Source organism: Lepidochelys olivacea (assembly GCF_965140295.1).
Source record: "Lepidochelys olivacea isolate rLepOli2 genome assembly, chromosome: 22".
Classification (NCBI taxonomy): domain Eukaryota; kingdom Metazoa; phylum Chordata; order Testudines; family Cheloniidae; genus Lepidochelys; species Lepidochelys olivacea.
The window spans coordinates 12,045,964-12,067,262 of NC_140432.1; the positions used below are offsets into that span (position 1 = coordinate 12,045,964).

Here is a 21,299-nt window from a genome sequence, read left to right on the forward strand (position 1 = left end):
GCCACAGAATCTCACCCACCCACTCCTGCGATAAACTTCTCACCTATGTCTGAGCTATTGAAGTCCTCAAATCATGGTTTAAAGACTTCAAGGTGCAGAGAATCCTCCAGCAAGTGACCCATGCCCCATGCTGCAGAGGAAGGCGAAAAACCCCCAGGGCCTCTTCCAATCTGCCCTGGAGGAAAATTCCTTCCCGGACCCAAATATGGCGATCAGCTGAACCCTGAGCATGTGGGCAAGATTCACCAGCCAGATACCCAGGAAAGAATTCTCTGTAGTAACTTTCTCTCCCACATCAGGGCTTTGAGAAAGATGCTGAACTATTTACTTTAAGCCCCGTTTTCCCCCATCCAGAATTGGGCTGAAAAGCTTTCAGCATCTATGGTGCACATTTATTTCTCTTTATAATTCAACACAGTTAAGAGAGAGAGAGAGAGAGAAGTAACTTTGATGAACAATAAACCAGGCATAACATTTTCAATAACTCTTGGCCTTGTCTACACTATGGGAGGAGATGGATCTAAGTTACGCAACTTCAGCTACGTGAATAACGGAGCTGAAGTCGACATACTTAGATTTACTTACCGCGGGGTCCACACTACGTGATGTCGACTGCAGACGCTCTCCCGTCAACTCCCCTTGCACTTCTTGTTCAGGTGGACTACAGGAGTCAACGGGAGAGCAAGCTGCGTTTGACATCGATCGCCGTGCGTTGATCCCCGGTAAGTGTAGACAAGCCCTATAGTGACTTCCAAGCCTAAGTCCTGTTTTAAAAAGTGACAGACACTTAGGAGACTAAGGCCCAGATTTTTAAAGGTATCAAGGCACTGCTGCACCCAGCATCACACCTAGCTGATTTAGGAGCCTACATATTTTCAAAAGGGATTTAGGCACTTAGAGTAATTACAGCTTTAGCCTGGACAATGGTCAGTTGAGTTGATAATACAAGATTCTGTTACAAACAGAAGGCTTTTTCATCCCTCTCAGCCTGGTACACGCTGTTGTGGATCAAGACAGTAGTTTAAACAAACAATGACAAAGGTTTTGCAAGCTCAGTGACCTTGGATTATGTTGACTGATGAGATTCAGGTTTGACTGGGAGTGGGAGTGGGAGTTTGGCCACACACAAAAGGAGGAAGAAAATTGCCTTGTGGTTAAGGCACTCAACTAGAACTCAGAACAACTAGATTTAATACCCGGTTTTGCCATAAACTTCCTGTGTGACTTTGTGCAAATCACTTAGTTGCTCTGCGCTTAGGTTTCCCATCTATAAAATGGAAAGAGAAGTTTCTCCTACTTCACAAGGGGATTGTGAGGACAAACACAGTCATGTCTGTGTCATGCTCAGACATGACTGTGATGAGCACTATGAGAATGTGTAACTACAATCTCATTTCAAAGCTACCACCCAAATGGCAGCTGCTGCTAGGGACAGGATGCTAAATTGGAACAACAGGACTCAAATGCTGGAAAAGATATGAAAGCCTGCTCAGATAAAGGTATTTTAGCAGAGCATTGTGGGGACACAAGATCAGAGGACCAGGAAAGCTAAAGTACTGAACTGGAGGGTCTCGGCTACAGCAAAACGCACAGGCACAGCTGTATATGAAAGCTTGCATAGTTCTTACTCACATTAGATCTGGCTCTTGCCAATGCTGCTGGCTGTCCACAGCAAGCCAAGTTGAGGGGCAAAACAGTACATTCCATGAGACATTAGACTTTTGCAACAAGCTGTCCCATGTCCTTGAAACAGACTTTAACTTATGAATTCAATTAACTTTGCAGGTCCACTTTTTGGTTTTTACACTAGAGGTCTGGGCAGAATTTTCAGGAGCTGCTGAATGGGTTGTGCATGGAAAAGTCATAAACAACACTTAACTGCTTTTACTTCCTATCAAGAAATACAAAGGATGATGCTCACTCAGGAAACACCTGTGTACTGGGAAAATATTCAGGGAGTTTCCTGGACTGAGTTATCATCAGTGATCTGACCAATGGACAGCAGCTGAGGCCTGGCCTGAGGCACAAGGGACACCAACAGGTGGAGGCTAGGCATGTTTGCACAGTAGTAAAGCATTCACAAGGGGAATAGATTGGAAAAAAACCTCTGGCCTGGAAAAGGTTTTGGTGCAGGGAGCTCTTACGCATCACTTACTCTCCGACGTCATGCCTTCACCATATAATCTGGCATTTTATAGTAGTTTACATTCTGCCCTTTGCTATTCTGGGAGATCAGAAACACATTCACTGCAGAAAGTTTAAAGTCCTTTACCCATATATACCTGGCTTTAGGTATCACCTGAGTTCTCTGAATTCTGCGGAAAGGAAGATGGTATTTGCTATGTATGTGTGTAGTGTGAAATGCAAAGGGTTTGAGATCTATCCCTACACCAATCCAGTGGTCTGAACTACAGGTTGCTTTAGTGAAAAACGCTTGCATGAAGGTAAGCCCAGGGAGGAGATAGGGGAGGGACAGAAATAAAGCTAAAAAGCATCTAGGTGGAACATGATTTTTAAACATGGTTCATAAGAGTGTGTGTGGGGTGGGATGGGGGGGGGATCCTAACAACAAAAATTGTTAGACACTCATTTTGTCTCGACCTATGTTTAAAAAGGGATCTACAAAGGATTTTTAAAAAGGGCCATGGGGCACTTTGGCTTTATTTATGATACAGCCATAAGGCCTGTCTTTTTCGGAAGGGGAAAACGGAGAGGGTTTCTCCTTGCTTTTTTATATATGAATTTCAGGTTTTGTCTGCCTTAGAACAGTGTTGTCTTGAGAACTAGCAAAATGCCAGGACTGGAAGAAAAGATATTACCAATTAAAAAATGCAATAATATATATTATCTCACCTACCTTGTCTCTAGCATTGCAAGAGTTAGAGAGTGAAACCTGAGCTATTTAAGGGGAGGGATTTTTATCATCAGCTCTCTAACTCTAGTTATTAACATTTTAGACATTTGTTAAAGATTCAGCTACCCCCATTCCACATATGAAAGAGGGAGAACTCACAGACATGCTCTCTGACATCCAGGAGATACACCTGCACTACCAGGGTAGACCAGGCTTGCTGTTTCTCAGTTAGAAAGCAAGGAGAAACTTCTCAACTCCCCCCGCCACATTTTCCCATGCCTTATTAAATCAGAAATGGGAAAAAGGGCAGAAGCCATTAAAAAAAAAAAAAAATTCCCTGGCAGCTCACCTTTAAATACATTCCCTAAGCAAGTCCTAAGGGCCTCATACAGTTCATCCCCGTTTGAGCAGGCTGCCCATATTAATAAGTTTGATGTGCAATTGTTACAGATGTGATTTAAGGTAAGAATTCGAGAGCTAAAATGAAGGCCGAATCATTCAGTCAGCAGCTCAGCAGGCCGTGCCTAGCAATTGCAGCTTATGTAGTCAGTGAGACCCTGCACTGACACCACGCAGGCGAAACCCAAGCACGTTATGGTGAGGTAAGAAGAAAGCTTGACGCTTTGCTATGAATCACTGTGCTTTGGGAGACTACTGGAAGTCAGGCCATTAACCCTACTTGAACCTGGGCTGAAGTTCGCTATTCCAGATGTAAATAGCTGTGTGGGCACTGAAACAACGCCGATCATTGCCCAAGCAAAACCTTTTCATTCAAGTACTTTAAATGGGTCATTGGAAAAGAAAATGTTAACTGCCTTAAAAAGGAGCAATTATCAGGTCAGTAGGGTTGTTTTCCCTCCCAGAAAGTTAATAATTAGTATTGATCTGAGAGAATCGGTAACTGTGCTGATTCAAGTGGTATTTTGTTTCAAGGATTCAAATTGAATTCAATCTACTGTACAATAGAACAACAGGAAAAGCAGTTAATGTAGAGAAGCAGTAGTTACCTTCTGACATGCCTATGACTGGGGTGTGTCTAAAGTCATCCCTGTCGCTTCTCCCCATATCAAAAGTCACCAGTTATGTGCAACAGAATAAGCACCTGACAAATTAGCTTAATTGCCAAGAGAGTACAAAGCAGCAGCTGAAAATCAAAGCACGTATAATGTTCTACTTCCCAGAACTCAGAAAGGGAAGAAAACTAAACAAAAATCCAATTTTATATATTTTGCAATGTTAGTCGTTGCAAGACCAAGAGCTGTATGTCAATCCCAGCCTGGAATAAAGGGTTTTTGTCTGTGTGCACCTGCTGAATATAAATGCCCAGAAACAGGCTCCCAACAGAAACTGTTATTGTTCCATACCTAAAGCACTGTGAATATGATGCAGCAATGCCGCCATCTACTGGGAAGAGCCAGGATTGATTATAAAAGTGCTCATGAACAGGCCCAGACTGATGGCCCTGACTGTAATCCTCAATTTATTTGGAGTAAGCAGGAACACTGGCAGCGGTTGGGCAAGCTTCCGCTGCACGCATCATCTACCCATCCATTCCCTAGAGGAGTAACCTGCAAGGGAGTTCATCTCTCCATGTCCCACTCAGTCACTGCCCTTCCTATTGAGACAGACAAGGGTCCTTGTCAGTACCAAATACGGTGGAGCTCTATATTAACACCTATACAGTAAGAACTAGACCAGAACCACCAAATTACTGCACCAAGGCCAAAACGGGTGTCAGACAGTAATAACTTATGGTATCTTTTGAACTACATTTGGGTAAAATCAAGATCTTTAAGCCCACAGAACCCAAGCAATTCAGATTTCAGACTAATTCTGCAGGATCCCTGGTATCTGTATCGCAGGAGATCTTCAAGCCATGGTATGATGTTTAAAAGGAAAATGAATAACAACATGCAAAAACAAGTTAGAGTATTGAACTGTAACCTAAGTCTACTATGTAAAGTGGGAGGGCAGTTTTTAGAACACCTGTTTCAAAGTTCCCATTCCCACATGTATGTAAATCAAGGCAAGATAGAAAGGGCAGAGCTGCCCTGTAGTCAGTGCCACCCTAGGGTACTCCCTTGTGGCCTGATGTGTCCTTTCTGGCACCCTACCTCAGTTTCCTTCCAGTTTACACCCAGAATCTTTAATAAATTCAAGTCCAGGAGAGAAGGAATATTAAATATCATCTGGTTCCCTAAAGAGCCCTTTTGGCCTCCCCTTAGTTTCCAGGTTTCACAGCTCTACACCCAGGGGGACTGTGTTTTAAATCCTGGCCTCTATGGCCTGCAAACTCTTCTCCCCTCAAGTTCAGGGGTTGCACAGCCCTCCTTCTTGGGGCCTGTGTGCTGGCTGAATTCTTCCTCAGCAGCTCCTTCCAGCAGCTCCTCCTTGACCGGGCCTGGAACCTACTTTTGAGTCACCCACTCAGTCAACTCAGTCTATTGATCCACCCCAAGTGGGCCTAATAACTCCAAACACCAGGCAACACTGACTTGGGAAAGAGGGGAGTCTTGCCCTGCCTATTCTATAAAGCAGACTTGGGGCTTTAAATGAACAATGATCTGGAAAGGCCCTACATCCTCCCTCTCCTAGACACTAACTGCTTCCCTAAACCCTCTTCCTTGCTCCCAATGACTACTTCCATTATTTTCATGGCCCGCATCTGCTTTCCCTGGACACATGGAAAGAGTAACTGGCCTCTCCAGTCATGCCCTCTGACCTAGAGGCCAGTACCCAGTTCCATGCACACATGAAATAGGGAACAGATTGTATCGCTCACTGTTCTCCCTCCTGCCACTCTTGTACTTTCAGATCAGGTCAGGCTCGGAGTGAAGTTTCCCACTCCTCCATTCCCACTTTCAAAATTTTATTAGGGCATAACTAGGGAGAAAGTGGGCAGGGATTAGAGAGCACATGATCTTTCTCATGGAGATTTCTCTGTTACATTCAGAATTAACAGCTGGGATGTGAGATTCAGTTTGCTTTGCTATCCGGATAGTTTATGGAACTGGTATCCTACCTTGCAATATCTGGGTTGGGATCCACCAGAGAACTGACAAATCTGAAGAACAGGGACTCCTTCCACTTCACAAACTCCTCCTACAGGAAAGAAGTAGACAGTGAACCATCAGCATGAACCAGGAATGAATGACCCTATTTGATTTTTCAGCTTGCACCCAGATACACCCTCTGGGTCATATCATAAGGCACACAAAATAAAGCTCAAGATTCCTTAATTCTGAAAATAGTACATTTATTTAAATGCCATAGCAGCAAGTGTCCTGATTTACCATTAAATGTTCGCAGAACAAGGGAAGAGAGAGAAAATCTGAACTCCAATGCTGAGGTGCCAAAAAGGCATTCCTTTACATTGTTCTCATGAATTAACACATTGGTAGTCTGCCTACCTATGATACATTATTAAACCGGGGGTATCAATATCTTCTGCCTCTCACATATTGATGTCCACACCATAACGGATAGATCACCAGAGAAGGTTAGTGCCCTGCTTCCGCTTGGTGGACACCTGTTACACCCATCTACTGGGGGTGAAATTGCAGATTCAAGAAAAAACATGATAGACAAACCTTGAACTAAAATCATTTGGATAGCCTGCTGAACTACCATGCTGGAAGTCTATTTATTCACCCTAGTTAACAAAGTATGGCAGTAACAGTTTACTGTTAAGGGCATCTTAAAGTGTGAGGAGATTGAAAGGGTATTTTAGGGTCAATCTGAAAGCAGCGTATCCATTGTGCAGGTTGCTAACATTCTGTATGATGGAGGCTGTTGGAATGGAGTAGTGAGAACTAGCCTAAGCCCGCTAGTCACCTGAAGAAGGTTGGTAAGCAAGATCAGTGTCTGCTTGCGGATGAAGGGCTTCGGGTCCTTCAGGCACATGGAGATGTTGGGAATGTACCTGTCCACCATGGTGGTGTAGCGGATACACAGGTCACACATAACTATGACAACGTTATTGCGAATGGCCACATCCTCAGATACCTCTAGCTCACGAGCTAGGGCTGCGACACATTTCTTTGCTAGATCCTCATGCTGCAGACACAGCTTACCTGTCACATAGAGAGGAAAGAATTGGGGCTATGAATGTTACAGTTCCTCACCTCCTCAGGGCTATCTTTCCACCTCCTCTTGGTGGCATACAAGTCAAAACACATGGACAGAAAAATAAGACCAAGGAGAAATGAAAGCAGAAAATAGCGAGAGCAAGAAGTAAACAAGGGAATAAAAGCAAGGAAGTCTTAGCGGAGACTGTATAAGAAACCCACAACCCACCTCAAGGGAAATGTAATCAAGGAGGAGGATTGTCACATCCCTCTCCTGCGAAAACATGAGGCCTATATCATGGATCTAGTAACCCCATTTCCTCTTTTCCAAAGGGCCATAGGGAGCTCAGAGTGCAGCCTAATGTCCTATGCATAACAAGAAAAGAGCCACCCCAATAACATTACTAGGAAGCCTTTAAAAATAACACTAATATTTTGCACCTCTAAATGTTTCTAAGCTCTTTAAGAACAAAGGATTAAGCGTCATGAGGCACATAAGTGAGGAAGCAATAGTACTCCCACACTAGAGAAGTGATATGTCCACAATCACACAGGAAGTATAAAGCAGAGCTTATATAGGAGACAAATATTCCTCATATAGGAGACAAATATTCTACCCGGCCTTTAACACAAAGGCTCTGGCTCATCATTCGTATAAGTCAAACATATAAACTGTTGTCAGACAGCTTTTCTAACACAGCCTGCTCTGGAAAGCATTGAATTCCCTCCATCCCCCTGTTGAGCCTCTTGTGCATCACATAGTTCCATAATCAGATGCCACCAAGCTGGTGCAAGTCTGCAGGGTTCTTCAGGTCCCGCTAACTGTGCTATTCACTGGTTAGATATGGTAAAGCTACATATTTTTATTGGTGTGTGCACATAGTCACTGCAGGGAGTTATCTGAAAGCTTGGAGCTGTATCACTACAAACACTGAATACAGTTCATCTCTGTGTCTAAGCTCATGCAGAACAGCTGTAGCAATTGTAACCAGGGAAGAGAGAAAAGGGTAGGAATCAGTGGTACATAGCATCTATTCCCATGACAGGGCAGCTCTTACCTAGTGTAATGAACGCATGGGCTCTGACCACTGAGGGCATAGCAGATCCTCTGATTTGGGACAGTGGCTGAGAAACTGGGAGTTCCTCACCATCTGGAGGACTAGACACTGGGAAACAACAGACCAAAAATTAAAATACCCTCAAAACCAGAGAGTTTTAGTTCCTAAATGCAAATTTAAGAGTAAAGGGAGGGCCTCACATTGATCTACATTGACAGGACAAGCCAGAATAGACTGAATCAAAAGAAAGATGCGTTTCTCCACTTTGGCTGGACATAACTGTGCAGTCTCACCCAAGGTGAAGAGATGTCTCACCTAAAGAGAAAAGCAACACTGTCAAAAGAGAACAGCAGGGCTGACAATTAAATCAACAAGCTTCCACGTTACCCAAGTCAGCCAGCGTTTCAACGGTGCTACAGCTTCCAAAAGAGCTTAAAATTCCCTCTGCCCTTTAAAAGGGAAGGCATCACCTGTGTATGAGGCTCAGTTAGATCTAATTCGTTATTGTCTAACTGCAAAAAGAAAAGGAGTACTTGTGGCACCTTAGAAACTAACAAATTTATTTGAGCATAAGCTTTCGTGAGCTACAGTTCACTGCATCTGATGCTGTAGCTCACAAAAGCTTATGCTCAAATAAATTTGCTAGTTTCTAAGGTGCCACAAGTACTCCTTTTCTTTTTGCGAATACAGACTAACACGGCTGCTACTCTGAAACCTGTCTAACTACAGAGAGCCAAGTTCCTTTAGATCTGTCCTTACTACATGGTGAATTTCAGTGGTGACATGTACTATTGACAAGTTGCAAACGGGAAATTAAATTACTATTTTTCCCAAAAAAACAAAAATGAAGGCAATAACATGATGCATTTTGCATTAGTACAATCACTGCAGCTCCCCCAGAACTCTTGAAATCAAGTCTATTCTGTAGCTTTCTGGCACATCACTCAAAATTTCCATTAGGAATGATATCCAGTCACTCACACACAAAAGTCTATAGACATGTACTCGGAGAAATATCACAGGGATTTAGTATTTTCCCCTACAACTGTAAACTAATGATGTTTTCCCCTCTCTAGAAACCTCAAGATTTGAGAAAGTAAGAGTGGCAAGGAGCTATGCTTCTTCAGCCTCCAATGGATGCAAATAATGACTAGATCCCTTTCAGAATGGGCTGCTCTACAAGAGAATATGTGAAAATGAGAATTTTTTACTCAAAGCAGCTCTCTGTGTATTAAAGTCAGATCTGCTGACTTGAGTTGAAAGAGCTTTTACTACTTCTAACTACTGCCACTCCTGCCAAACCAGCACAACACTGGGAGAATGAAGTGGATTCTGTTCTGGATTGTGCATCAACAGGATACTCAATCATATTCCAGTTGAAAGGATCATCCGTGCGACCCCACTTTGCCTTCAAATTAAGAGCTCAGCTACATTTCTGTATCCCAAGTGAAAGTAATAAAGCTGCACAGATCTAACCGACGTTATAATTTTAAGAGAATGGGGTTGCACAGGGTCTAAACGAGGGCAACCTTTTGTCTACAGAATGCTTTACTGTGGTGGCAATATGTGAATCAGAAGGAACCTATTTTTACGTTCAATCCATGGACTTGAAATTTGCTGACAAATTCCCATAAAAGCAGCACATCTGATGTAGAGCCACTGAGATTAAAGAAAAGGTCATCGCACTGATCACATTTGGAGTGTTGTCTTCATTACCATAAGGGCTGGAAAGAGGTTTATTTATTTATTTATTTTTGTAGTTTAAGGAAAGGCTAGATTCTGTAGAAGTTGATAGCCTGGGTTGTCCCACTCATCAAGGAAAGCTTTCCACTTGCAGTCTACTTTCCAAGCCCTACTTCTTATTGTGTGTAACACCGTGTCAAATTTGTGGTGACTGGCCTGGGCCTGTTGTTCTCTAGGACTCACAGGAGAACAAAGTATTGCATCTCATGAACTATTCCAGTGAATATTTTAAAAACAAATATATAATTCTAATTTATGTTTATGTCCATAATAAATATCAGAAAAGCAAGCTAAAGGCCAAAAAACAACCCCCCCAACAAAAAAATCCTGTATCAATGTACAAGGCAGAGTACTCCAGAGAATACTGCTCAGCTGGACAATCATGGAATCATCATTTTAAAGAGGGAACAAATGAATTCTTTGATCAATCAGTACAGAAAGGATACCAAGCTTACCAAGAGGTCTTCTTGCAGCTGCTCTGCTCCATCCTCTTTGAGGACTATACTGGAGATGTAGCACTCACAGACAGATACTAGATCTCCACATACCTGGTTGAGCAGCTTCTGTTTCAAGATGAAGGCAAGTCAATGCAGTGCTCGTTAAAGAAATGCATCATGGGTAAAGCATCCTCCATGCATTAGTCCTGAAGTGGTAAATGAAAACCTTTTTCTCGAATCTGAAATGAATACTCTCTCTCAGCGCCCTCACACTAAGCAGTTTCTCTACGGCTAAAAACTTGTCCCAGTCTTTGTTTAGCAATCTAGCTGCAGGAATCAGCTGCAAACAAAATATGGGTAAAATCTACAAAAGAACATCTGATCTGAACAGTTATTTTCCTCTTTAGGTTTTAACTTTAAATGCAGGAGTTGTTGGTATCTAAGTAGAAAGGGCCAATTGTCTTCATTTGGCACTGCTTTATGAACCTTACACTCTCCCAATGCTAGAAACAGAAGAACCCGCTTTAGCACATTGGTATAGGAATTTACTAAACAGCATCTCAGCAAAGCACAGTGGTTCCTACAGCAGCTAGTGTGGTTACTGCATTTTTTTAAGCTATTTACATAGCTACCCATGGTAGGTATCTAAGACACCATTATGAGGTAGATGCGATTAATGTTGGGAAAGAAAATTAATCCATATGTAGGAAGAGTCTAATATTGAGGGAAAAACTCATGCCAATTTAGCCCCCCCCCCCCTTTTTTTTTTTTTTTTTTTAAAAAAACAACACTGCTTAGGGTGAGCTCCAGAGCTTAGCTACTGAAGATAGCCAACTTCCCAGCTACTGAGACAGAGCAGACAGATGGGGCATAAAAGGAAGGGAAACCAGGTGGCAAAATTAAAAGGGATGCAGAATTCTCCACCAGTAAGTTAGAATCTCCCTAGCTTTCTTTTATAATGAGGTCTGCAGAATGGGGAAAGATCTTCACACAAACCTGCTCCCCTTCCCAGTTTGCCTTGGCTTTGTCACAAGCTCTTCCATTAACATAGCCTGAGAAACACGGTCACCTACTTGCACTTGTTTGAGTCCATAGCAGGTTGGTAGTGACCAACTTAATCTATGGTGGCATACATAGAACGTGTCTGTAGCCTCAATATAAACTAGTGGAAAAGCATCCAAAACACAAAACCCTGTATCAAAATAGGCACTACTGTAGGTCCCTTAAGGAAGTGAATTCAGCGGATTTCAACTGCAAAACATTCTCTTAGGGAAAAAAAAAAGAAGCAGCTCTCTCAAACCCATCCCTAACACTAGGTGCATGCCAGTGCTAGCATGATATACCAATCAAGATGGCTCAACAGAAGAGAGGTGCAATTTTCTAGAGTCAGAAGTCTCTTTCCTTTGTGCGCTGAAGAAACCAGCATTTTCAGGAGAGGAAAATGTCTCCGTCTTCGAGAGACGACCTTCTTGAGATGTGCGAAATACACTTTTAAAACAGTCTATTCGAAGCCCCACCTGTGCCTCCCCAGGGGCATCTGTGTATGCATGGCAGAGCTTCTGCAGAGCTTCAACAGCTGGGCTGATCACCTCCAGGGGACACTTAAACTCCTTCAGCCAGCACTTGATATCATCTGAAAAGAAGGTCAAACACCTAGCTGAGGTGAGTGCTCATGCTAGCTGACTATGAATAGAAAGACAAAAATACAGTGGAGCTGGGAGGCAAAGCTGAACACTGACCCACACCAAGGCACTCACCAATCAGCCTGCTCTGGGTGTTTCTGGGGAGATGCTTCGCAACGTGTCCAATTACACACAGGATGTGACCTGCGGTATTAGTGCTGGTATTTTGCTGTCTGAAAGGCCATAAAAGGGACAAATAGAAACATTAATCCAAGAAGAAAAACTGACTAGAGTCAGAAAATCCTTTCATTTGGATTATGCATGCTGAAGGCAGAACTGTCAGGGTGAATGAAAACATAATAGAGCTTGAAGGCAACTTTAAGGTACTGGATGATCGGGCTCTAGCTCAAGGCTGCAGGCCACTGCTTCTCTCCTAGACAGAAGCACTGTTAGTTTAAATTAAGCACTTTGATCTAAGCAGTCACCAAACAACACTCTACCTGTGGAGAGACAGGAAGAGGAGATCGTTTTCTTGGCCTGCCCTGCATGTCTTTTAATTGCCGAATGATTAAGATAAAGGCACACACCTGCTGACACTGTCCCAGGATTCGATTATCTTGGAGTAATCCAGCTTGGGTGAGGAACCTGCTACCTTTGCGAGCAGCATCCAGGCTGATGCAGCATGCTCTGTTTCCACATATGACATTACATTATTTATGAAAGTGGAGGAGAATTTCTCCTTCTGGGACCATACGTAAAAAGCTTTGTTTAAGTAACGGCTGCAAGGAAGACAGAAAGGAGAAAAGAGCTAAGCATGCCACAGACAAAACAGCTCATCTCTGAATCTATACTAAGGGCCAGCAGTTTTAGCCAGGCCACCCTTCATGCAGCAGGCAACACAATGAAGCTGGTGACATTGCCGTCTGGTGGCTATTTATGTAAAAAACTTTTACTTCTCATTGTTCTGAACAAATCAGGATTTCCATTCTACATTTAATCCCCAAATATTTACATCCTCTCTTCCATATTCCAGTTCATAATTCAGGTGCACACAAAGCTTCTGCCACGTAGATATGGATGTATCACTATAGATATCAGGTCACTGCTAAATTGGGCCCAATGTCTGGTATGCTTATAGCCAAGAAAACTTAACTAGAAGAATCCAGCAGGGGAAGATTTTTTGTTGGCAGTTTCTCGCCAACATCCACAAGCCAGAAGAAGATAAATTTGTTATTAAGGCACAGGACTGGGATTTATGGGTCTGGATTTACCCCCATCTCTGAGGAAGCTCCCTCTGTGTCATTAGGCAATTCACTTTACCTCTCTGGGTCAAAGTTTCCTCTTTTGTCAAACAAGGACCATGATACTTGCCTTCCTCATGCTGGGGGAATTCTGAAACTCAATGTTCATCAAGTGCTTTGAAATTCTCAGTTGGAAAGTGTTATGGATGTGCAAAGTATGATATACAAGAGCCAAAATTAGACTGGTAAAATGATTTTACAAGCCAGAAAGGCAGCACGACCAACAGATCAGTTTTCTATTTAAGATCTATTACATGCTGTTGACTAATAAACATAAGGCTGCTTTTAATCAGTGTTTTGTCCCTGTCATTTTGTGTGTCACCTCATCTCTTTTGCTACTTCCCACAGCGTTCTGCAAAAGGCAGTAAGATACTATTAGTCATAAGACAAGTAACATATTGTACACCAGAATGAAGAGAGGGGAAAAAAAAATCCCATGTACAGTGATCTCTATAAATATATAGATGGTTATTTTTCTCATCACCACACCCTCAATTAACTTTAACAGCCCAAGTTCCTAGCAATACACCAAAAGACACACCACATGTGTCATTCTCCCATTCGGACACTGGAGTTCGGAGAAAAGGAATCAAAAAGTTAAAACATCCAATACACAGGAGAACTGTGCTGTGCTCACCAATTGCCAGCATGGAAATAATTGGCTGCTGATTCTCAGGCCTGCCGCACCCTGCCCATTAAACTGGTAGAGCGACACAAGCAGCTCAGGAGATAACAATACCCACATTAGCACGGACGGGATCACTTAATAGTAACATGTCCTTGTTTAAATCACTTTGAGATCCCCCAGGTGAAAGATGTATCAAAAATTAATTAAGCCTCACAACATCCCTGTGCAGTAGGCATTAAATACATTTTAACTGTAAGTAAACAGAGATACACAAAGGTTGGAGTCATACAGAAAGTGAGTGGCAGAGACGGGAACAGAACACTGAACTTGTGTCCCAGTCCTCTACTCTAACCGACAGACACGCTGCTATTGTTCTACAGTGTAGTCAATCTCCTGACACAGGATTAGCTGGACACATTTCACGTATTTTTATAGGAGTACAAGCATTATAACAGCAATACATGCCTAGAGAAACACTGAGTTGGAAGGGGCCAACATACGAGTCCAAACTCCTCTTTATTGACTGGAATTGGCAGTACAACTGACCTACCTCAACTCCTGATTTTCTGCAGTGATGAGGGCAAGGAGATCCCAGGCCAGTGTCTGGTTTCGGTCTTCATGCATGAACTTATTATAGTGTTTAATGTGCTGCAACAAAAGCAGATCCAGGCAATCCAAGGCCTTTTCCTGCACAGAGTTCTCACTGTCCATCACAACAGGGACCACACCTGTTAACCAGGCCTTCTGTATCATAACATTATTGTGTTGAGTCTAAAGAGAAAAAAATTCCATATTAGAAATACTTTGAAGCCAGTAATTCAGATTCTACGCATTCAGATGCTATGGTGGGATTAATGAGAGCCTGGACAATTTTAGTTTCCAAGGTACTGATGAAGCAGTATTGAAGTCTTACAGTGTTTGGGACCAGTAGCCTTAAATTTCTAAATCACCATGCAATTGCTGAATATTATATTCATGCTCAAGATATCAGTTATTCCTACTGATCTGAGGTTTGTAATATTTATTTTCTAAAACTAAAATCAGTCTCACACAGTGTCCCAGGAAAGCACTACAACAGGTCACTTAAAACGAACGGTAGTGAGCTGTGCCTAAAAACACTTGTGCTCTTATCCTCCTTTGCTAACCTTTTGTAAATAAACATCAAAGCAGGAAAAATCTTTCAATGACACAATCTGCATACTGCAATCTCAGTACAATGATTCAGAGTTTTTTTTTTCTGACCAGGTGAACAACAAATGTACCAATTTGCTACCGGAGAGCTGTATGAGAGCCAGAAAGAGATGTGTATAACAATAGGAAATGTCAATGTTATTCACAACTATGTGTAAGAGTAAGATAGGTCTTTCATGTCAAAGGCAACAAAGTTAAATCAATCTAAAGAAATTCAGTGGAGAAATAAGTGGATAGTAATTTATGTGGTCTTTTCCCTCTTTTTTCCCCCCCTTTAAATAAAATTATACTCTGCCAGTCTCGGTAAATATTGTGCGCTCTTTCCCCTCACCATAAGGAGCTCTGTAATAGACTGTAGTGCCTGCTTCCGTACGGAGACGGCAGGGTCCCGGCAGCGATCTTGAAGAGTGGACAAGTCTTCTGGGGTACATGGGATCACGTTGTGCTTCAAGATACTCGTGAAGACCTAGAAATCAAACACCGTGACAACACTGATAGGAATACAATGGGTGCACATTTGGCTGCCAATGAAAAATCCAATCCACTTCCTATTGATTTCAATGGGAGAAGAACTGGTCCCAACGACGGTAAATCTCAAGACTTAAGAGATACACTGGGGGACACAAAAACTGAAAGTGAACAGGCTTTGTAACAGCACTTAGGTAAAGTTAGCTTCACCTTTCCCTCTGTACAGTTACAGTCAGTTTCCCTTTGCATTTGTGTGGGTCATCACACAGTAACAAGGAAAAGGAAAACAAACATTCTATAGACCCAAAACAGTATATTTGTACAAACATAAATCAACCAGGAGGAGAACTGTAGGGCAAGGATTATATGCCTATTTTAACTTTTTTTTTTTTTTTTTTTAAACTGACTAGATTTCAAGAGGACAGTCTCTTTTTTCCAAGACCAACTGCCTCTTATTCTATGATTTTTTTTTTTTTAAAACTAAAGCAGCACACTCCAAAATCGAGGCTGGATAAAATCCAGTTCCTTTGTAAATGAGTTCCTGAATTCTTGAGTAACTACCCAACGAACATGCCTCAATTTATATACGGAAGTTGCTTACTGACATTTGAAAAGAAGCCCTATTTCTAAAGTGAACTTCAACGAGAGTACTGGTAGAATTCGTTGTGCTTGCATTATTCACTCATCAATTAACAGGAACAAGTGGAGAAGGCATTTTGAAAGACCTGCCTATATGCTGCAGGAGCAGCAAAATGAGGCCATGATTCTTCAGTGAGCTCCATGTGGGCAGATCACTCCATGAATTCATTGCAGAATGTTAGCCTACATGTTTATATTAATAGCACACAGTGCTCAGTAGAGAATATACCTGGAGTGCAGACTTCCTGACATTTGTCTTCTCATCCCCTGCTCTCAGTCTCAGCATACCCATAATCTCCTTCCCTGTCCAGGGAAAGCATGGAAAAAGAATCATGAGATCCAACACAGGTAGAGACTGCAGCACCACCAGGAGATACTGATAGGGCAAGCAGCACATCATGACAAGGTAGAGCACAGCTCCGCACTCTGTTGATCATCAATTGTTGACAGGAAAAGAAAAACCACACAGTATCTGGCAGGTAAACGAAAAAAAAAACACCTGATTTTCAAATATTTTATTTGTAATTTTAAGTATATTTGTATTGCTTTTATATTTTAGGTAAAATCCTGAAAGGAGAGTTATGTACATAAGAATGGCTATACTGGGTCAGATCAATGGTCCATCTAGCCCAATATTCTGTGTCTGACAGTGGTCAATGCCAGATGAATAGTGCCAATGAATAGAGCAGGACAATTTCAAGAGATCCATCCCCTGCCACGTCCAGTCCCAGCTTCTGGCAGTTGGAAGTTTAGGGACATCCGGCGCATGGGTTGCATCCATGACCATCTTGGCTAATTGCCATTGACGGGCCTATCCTCCATGAACTTATCTAATTCTTTTTTGAACCAAGTTATACTTATCCATGATTACTCCAAGGTCTCTTTCTTGTGTGCTAAAGGCTAATTTAGAAACTATCATTTTGTCTGTATAGTTGGGATTATTTTTTCCAACGTCCATTACTTTGCACTTACCAAACACTGAATTTCATCTGCCATTTTGTTACCCAGCCACCCAATTTTGTGAGATCCCTTCGTAACTCTTCGCAGTCAGCTTTGAACTTAACTATCGCACCATTTACAAACTTTGCCATCTCACTCTTTACCACTTTCCCCAGATTACAGTATTTATGAACACTTTGAACAGCACTGGTCCCAGGACAGATCCCTTGGGCATGCTGCTATTTACCTCTCTCCATTGTGAAAATTGACCACATATTCTTATCGTTGTTTCCTATCTTTCAACCAGTTACTAATCCATGAGAGGACTTTCCCTCATATCCCTTGATTACTCACTTTACTTAAGAGCCTTTGGTGAGAGACCTTGTCAAAGGCTTTCTGAAAATGCAAGTATACTATATTGACTGGATCACCTCTTGTCCACACACTTGTTGACTCCCTTAAAGAAGTCTAATAGATTGGTGAGGCATGATTTCCTTTTTAAAAAGCTGTCTTGACTCTTCCCCAACATATCATGTTAATCTGCGTGCCTGACAATTCTGTTCTTCATTATTAGTTTCAACCGATTTTCCTGGAACTGAAGTTAGGCTTACTGGACTGTAATTGCCAGCATCACCTCTGAAACCTTTTTAAAAAATAGGTGTTACATAAGCTATCCTACAATCAACCAGTACAAAGGCTGACTTAAGCGACAGGTTACATACCACAATTGGTAGTTCTGCAATTTCATATTTGAGTTCCTTTAGAACATTTGGGGGATACCATCTGGTCCTAGTGACTTACTGCTGTTTAATTTATCAATTTGTTCCAAAACCTCTTTTATTGACACCTCGGTCTGGGACAGTTCCTCAGATCTGTCACCTAAAAAGAATGACTCAGATGTGGGGAATCTCCCCTCCATCCCCTCTAATATCCTGGGACCAACATGGCTACACCAACAATTTTTAAAGGAACCTTTTTGCCTCTAACCACCTCTTTCACTCTGCTAATTAGCCATGCTGGCATTTTTTTAGTCCTATTGTTCTTTTTCTTATTTGGGGCGCACAGTTAGTTTGAGCCTCTATTATGGTGTTTTTAAATAGCCTCCTTGCAGCTGGCAGGCATTTTACCCTGGTGACTGTTCCTTTTAACTAGCTCTCTCATGTCTGCATAGTTCCCCTTTTTTAAGCTAAATGCTACTGTGGTGGATTTCCTTGGTATTTTCCCCCTGTACAAGTATACTACATTTCTATTACCAAGTGGTTCAGCTATAGTCATCTCTTGGACCAGATCCTGCATTCCACTTAGGACTAAAGCAAGAATGGTCTTTTCCTTGTGGGTTCCAGGACAAGTTGAGCCAAGAAGCAGTCATTTAATAGGTCTAGAAATTTTATCTCTGCATCCTTCCCTGAGGCAACACATCCCCAGGCAAGATGGGCGTCGTTGAAATCCCGCATTATTATTGCCTTTTCTGCTTCTGTAGCGTCTCTAAAACGTACTAAATGTTTTAGAAAATAAAATAAAAATAAAGGGAATGTGTAATTTTTGACCAATTGTTTTTCTTTATAAAGGGGCCTCGGATCATTTTTAACCTTAAAAGTCTTATCAAATTAACACTGTGCAAAACTCTCAAGAAAGTCTGTATGATGGTAACTCTGCTGTTTGTGGGATAGAGATTTGGGTAGTGGCACATGAGAAAACTACTCGGAAATAATCTAAGATGGGTTACAAGCCTCACACACTAGAATTTCAGTATGCTTTACAAACATGAGTGAATTAAACCTCACAACCCCTTGTGATGAAGGAAGTATTAATACATCTATTTTGCAGATGGGGAACTTATGGCACAGAGGGGTCAAGTGACTTGCATGAAGTCACAAAGTCAGTGGCAGAGCAAAAATAGAATCCGAGAGTCCTGATGGAAGCAGAACACCACTTCCGTTCCCTATACATGGAAATTAGGCCTAAAGCTTTATTTTCCTTGCAAATACTGAAACAAACTTTTATACATGATTAGGGGAAATTATATAGTCTACCAGCGAGTTTATTAACCGGTAGATGTAACTAGGCTCTTATATTGTCAGTTATCACCCTTGACACCCAGAATAATCAGCATTCTAGCACTAAAACTGGTTGTTCTGGTGAACTAGTTTCAATCCTGCTGTTATCTTTCAGAGCTCCTATAGTGGAATTTCCTACATGTTCATCTTCTTCCAAGTATACTTTGCAAAGTCTCAGCGTAAAACGATTCCCCAATAAAACACTGTTTCTATAATACATGTCCAGCTTGGAGCACTGCGCTTCTGTGTTCTGGTCAGTAAAACCCTGATCCAAAGACCTCTGAAGTCAATGGGAATCATTACACTGTCTTTAATGGACTTTGGCTTGGGACCTAAATGCCTTTTTAATGGGCAGCTATTCTCTCCACTTGACTTCAGCTGCTAGATGGCTTGATAGTGTCAGATCCTTTTACAGGAACAGAGATATACTGCCTTAATTAGTAGCAACAAGTTTTCTGGGGAGGTCAGTCCATGACAAACTAAACTATTGCAGGGGGAACCAACTGGCTAAGATAATCATGCTCTTGCCAACTGGCACTGACTGAGCATTTCAGCATAATGGACAGGAACAATACCAAGGTGACCTTCAGCAGGCGGAGAAGGACTATAAAGGGAATGAACATAATGTAGTACACAATAGGTACGACAGGCTCTGTAATGTGCATTAACCCTATTGTATTCCTGGGGGAATTCTGCACCGGAAAATTCTGCACCAAAAAATTAAAAAAATCTGTGCACAGTATTTTAAAATTCTGCAAAATTCTGCATATTTTGTTGGTCATATGGTTTCAATTATTTTGGTAATTTAGTTAAACTACAATACAATGGATGAAGATTTGGAGTGGGGAGCATTGGAGGAAATTGCCAAACTCCCTTTCCTAATAGTAATGTAGCAAGGTTTGACCCTTTATTTCTAGTTATTAGTCAACAAATATATGTAGCCATATGCTCAAGGTTACATCATAGACAACTGAAGAACAAGTAGGCGCTGGGGAATCAAACACACAATTTGTATTGGCTACTGACCATCTCCAGAAAGGTCAGTAGCAAACAGTTCATGGAGCACATTCCGATAGGAAATTTTTTCAGTCCAAAAATTTAGACCAGTTTTAATTACTAAAGCACCATAAGCATTTATGAGGCCATACTGTCCTTTACACCACTCTGGCAATGTAAAGGAGCCTTAAGACTTTTACACCTGTTTTATACTCCTGGGGGAGTTTACTAGAACAATGGAAACAATTCACTAAGCAGGCAGGATGCTACATTCTGCTCTGCCTGAGAGAACAGAGCCTGCCCCACGCCTAGCTCCTCAGAAACACCCCAAAGCTCTGCCCCTCCATGCCAAGTGTGCTGTAATAGCGAGCGAAAGGGACAGTTTCTCTCTCTCTCACGCATGACTGCCCAACCCTTCCTAACCCCTGGCGGTGATTTACGTCTCAACCAGCTGCTCCAGGCGCCCGAATCAACCTGCCTGCGCTGCTGGGGAGGGGCGCGTGACCACTCTTGCGGCTTCCCTTTGCTTCCCCTTCAGAAGTCATTTTTCTGCAGAGAAGCCAAGAAATTTGCAGGGGACATGAATTTTGCACACATGTAGTGATGCAGAATTCCCCCAGGAGTAGCCCCATTGGGCCAACACTGCCATTCTTTTGTCTCTTCTAAACATGGGGTTGATCACATTTTGAATACATTGTTTACCATTTCTTTTCTTTCTAAAATATTTAAACTGTTTGGTCCTCATGTAAGTAAGAAATTAGCATAGGCTTGAGTCAAGTATAATGCAGCCAGACAACTCTGCTAATGCACCTCAACTCTGGCTCACATGTCCCTGGTGTTCCAGCTATCCTATCAAGCACAGCCAGCCCATTGCACTGAGTTATTGTTATTAATTTGTTTTATTAAGTGCCACACTCCTTACTCCATGGAGCCTACAACCTAAATAGAGAACACATCATACACTGAGTGGCCTAGAAGGCATTTCTATCTGAGAGAGTAGATCTTATAAGAATATCATATGTCTTACTGAGTGGATTCTTATTGGTTTTAAGGAAGGATTTTAATACAGAAGATAGGAGCCTGTCACACTGAGATACGGAGGGAGTTCCTGTGTAGGGAGCAGCATGCGACAAGTAACGAAGACATACATGAGGGACACAAGGGGAATAGTGAAGTGGGATTAGCAGCAGTACAAAGGGAGTGGTGGTAGTAGTAAATAGAAGAGCAAAGATGTAGGTACAGCTGTGCAGTTCCCAAAAGCTCAGGACAAGATGCCAATACCTGATGCTGCAGAAAAGT

The 21,299-nt window shown here is 42.0% G+C and overlaps 1 protein-coding gene across 2 annotated transcripts in view; it reads right to left on the reverse strand.

Annotated features, from left to right (window-relative positions):
* Positions 1 to 21,299, reverse strand: part of NCAPD3 (non-SMC condensin II complex subunit D3) — a 47,966-nt gene that overhangs the window by 9,806 nt on the left and 16,861 nt on the right. For both annotated transcript variants that reach the window (XM_084611665.1, XM_084611664.1), the window contains exons 14-24: positions 16,238 to 16,311; positions 15,233 to 15,367; positions 14,261 to 14,481; positions 12,369 to 12,560; positions 11,917 to 12,014; positions 11,677 to 11,792; positions 10,178 to 10,285; positions 8,180 to 8,294; positions 7,980 to 8,087; positions 6,689 to 6,927; positions 5,877 to 5,956 (exon numbers count right to left, since the gene is read on the reverse strand). In XM_084611665.1, the coding sequence (XP_084467791.1) occupies positions 5,877 to 5,956; positions 6,689 to 6,927; positions 7,980 to 8,087; positions 8,180 to 8,294; positions 10,178 to 10,285; positions 11,677 to 11,792; positions 11,917 to 12,014; positions 12,369 to 12,560; positions 14,261 to 14,481; positions 15,233 to 15,367; positions 16,238 to 16,311 (1,486 nt within the window). The remainder of the gene's footprint in view (positions 1 to 5,876; positions 5,957 to 6,688; positions 6,928 to 7,979; positions 8,088 to 8,179; positions 8,295 to 10,177; positions 10,286 to 11,676; positions 11,793 to 11,916; positions 12,015 to 12,368; positions 12,561 to 14,260; positions 14,482 to 15,232; positions 15,368 to 16,237; positions 16,312 to 21,299) is intronic.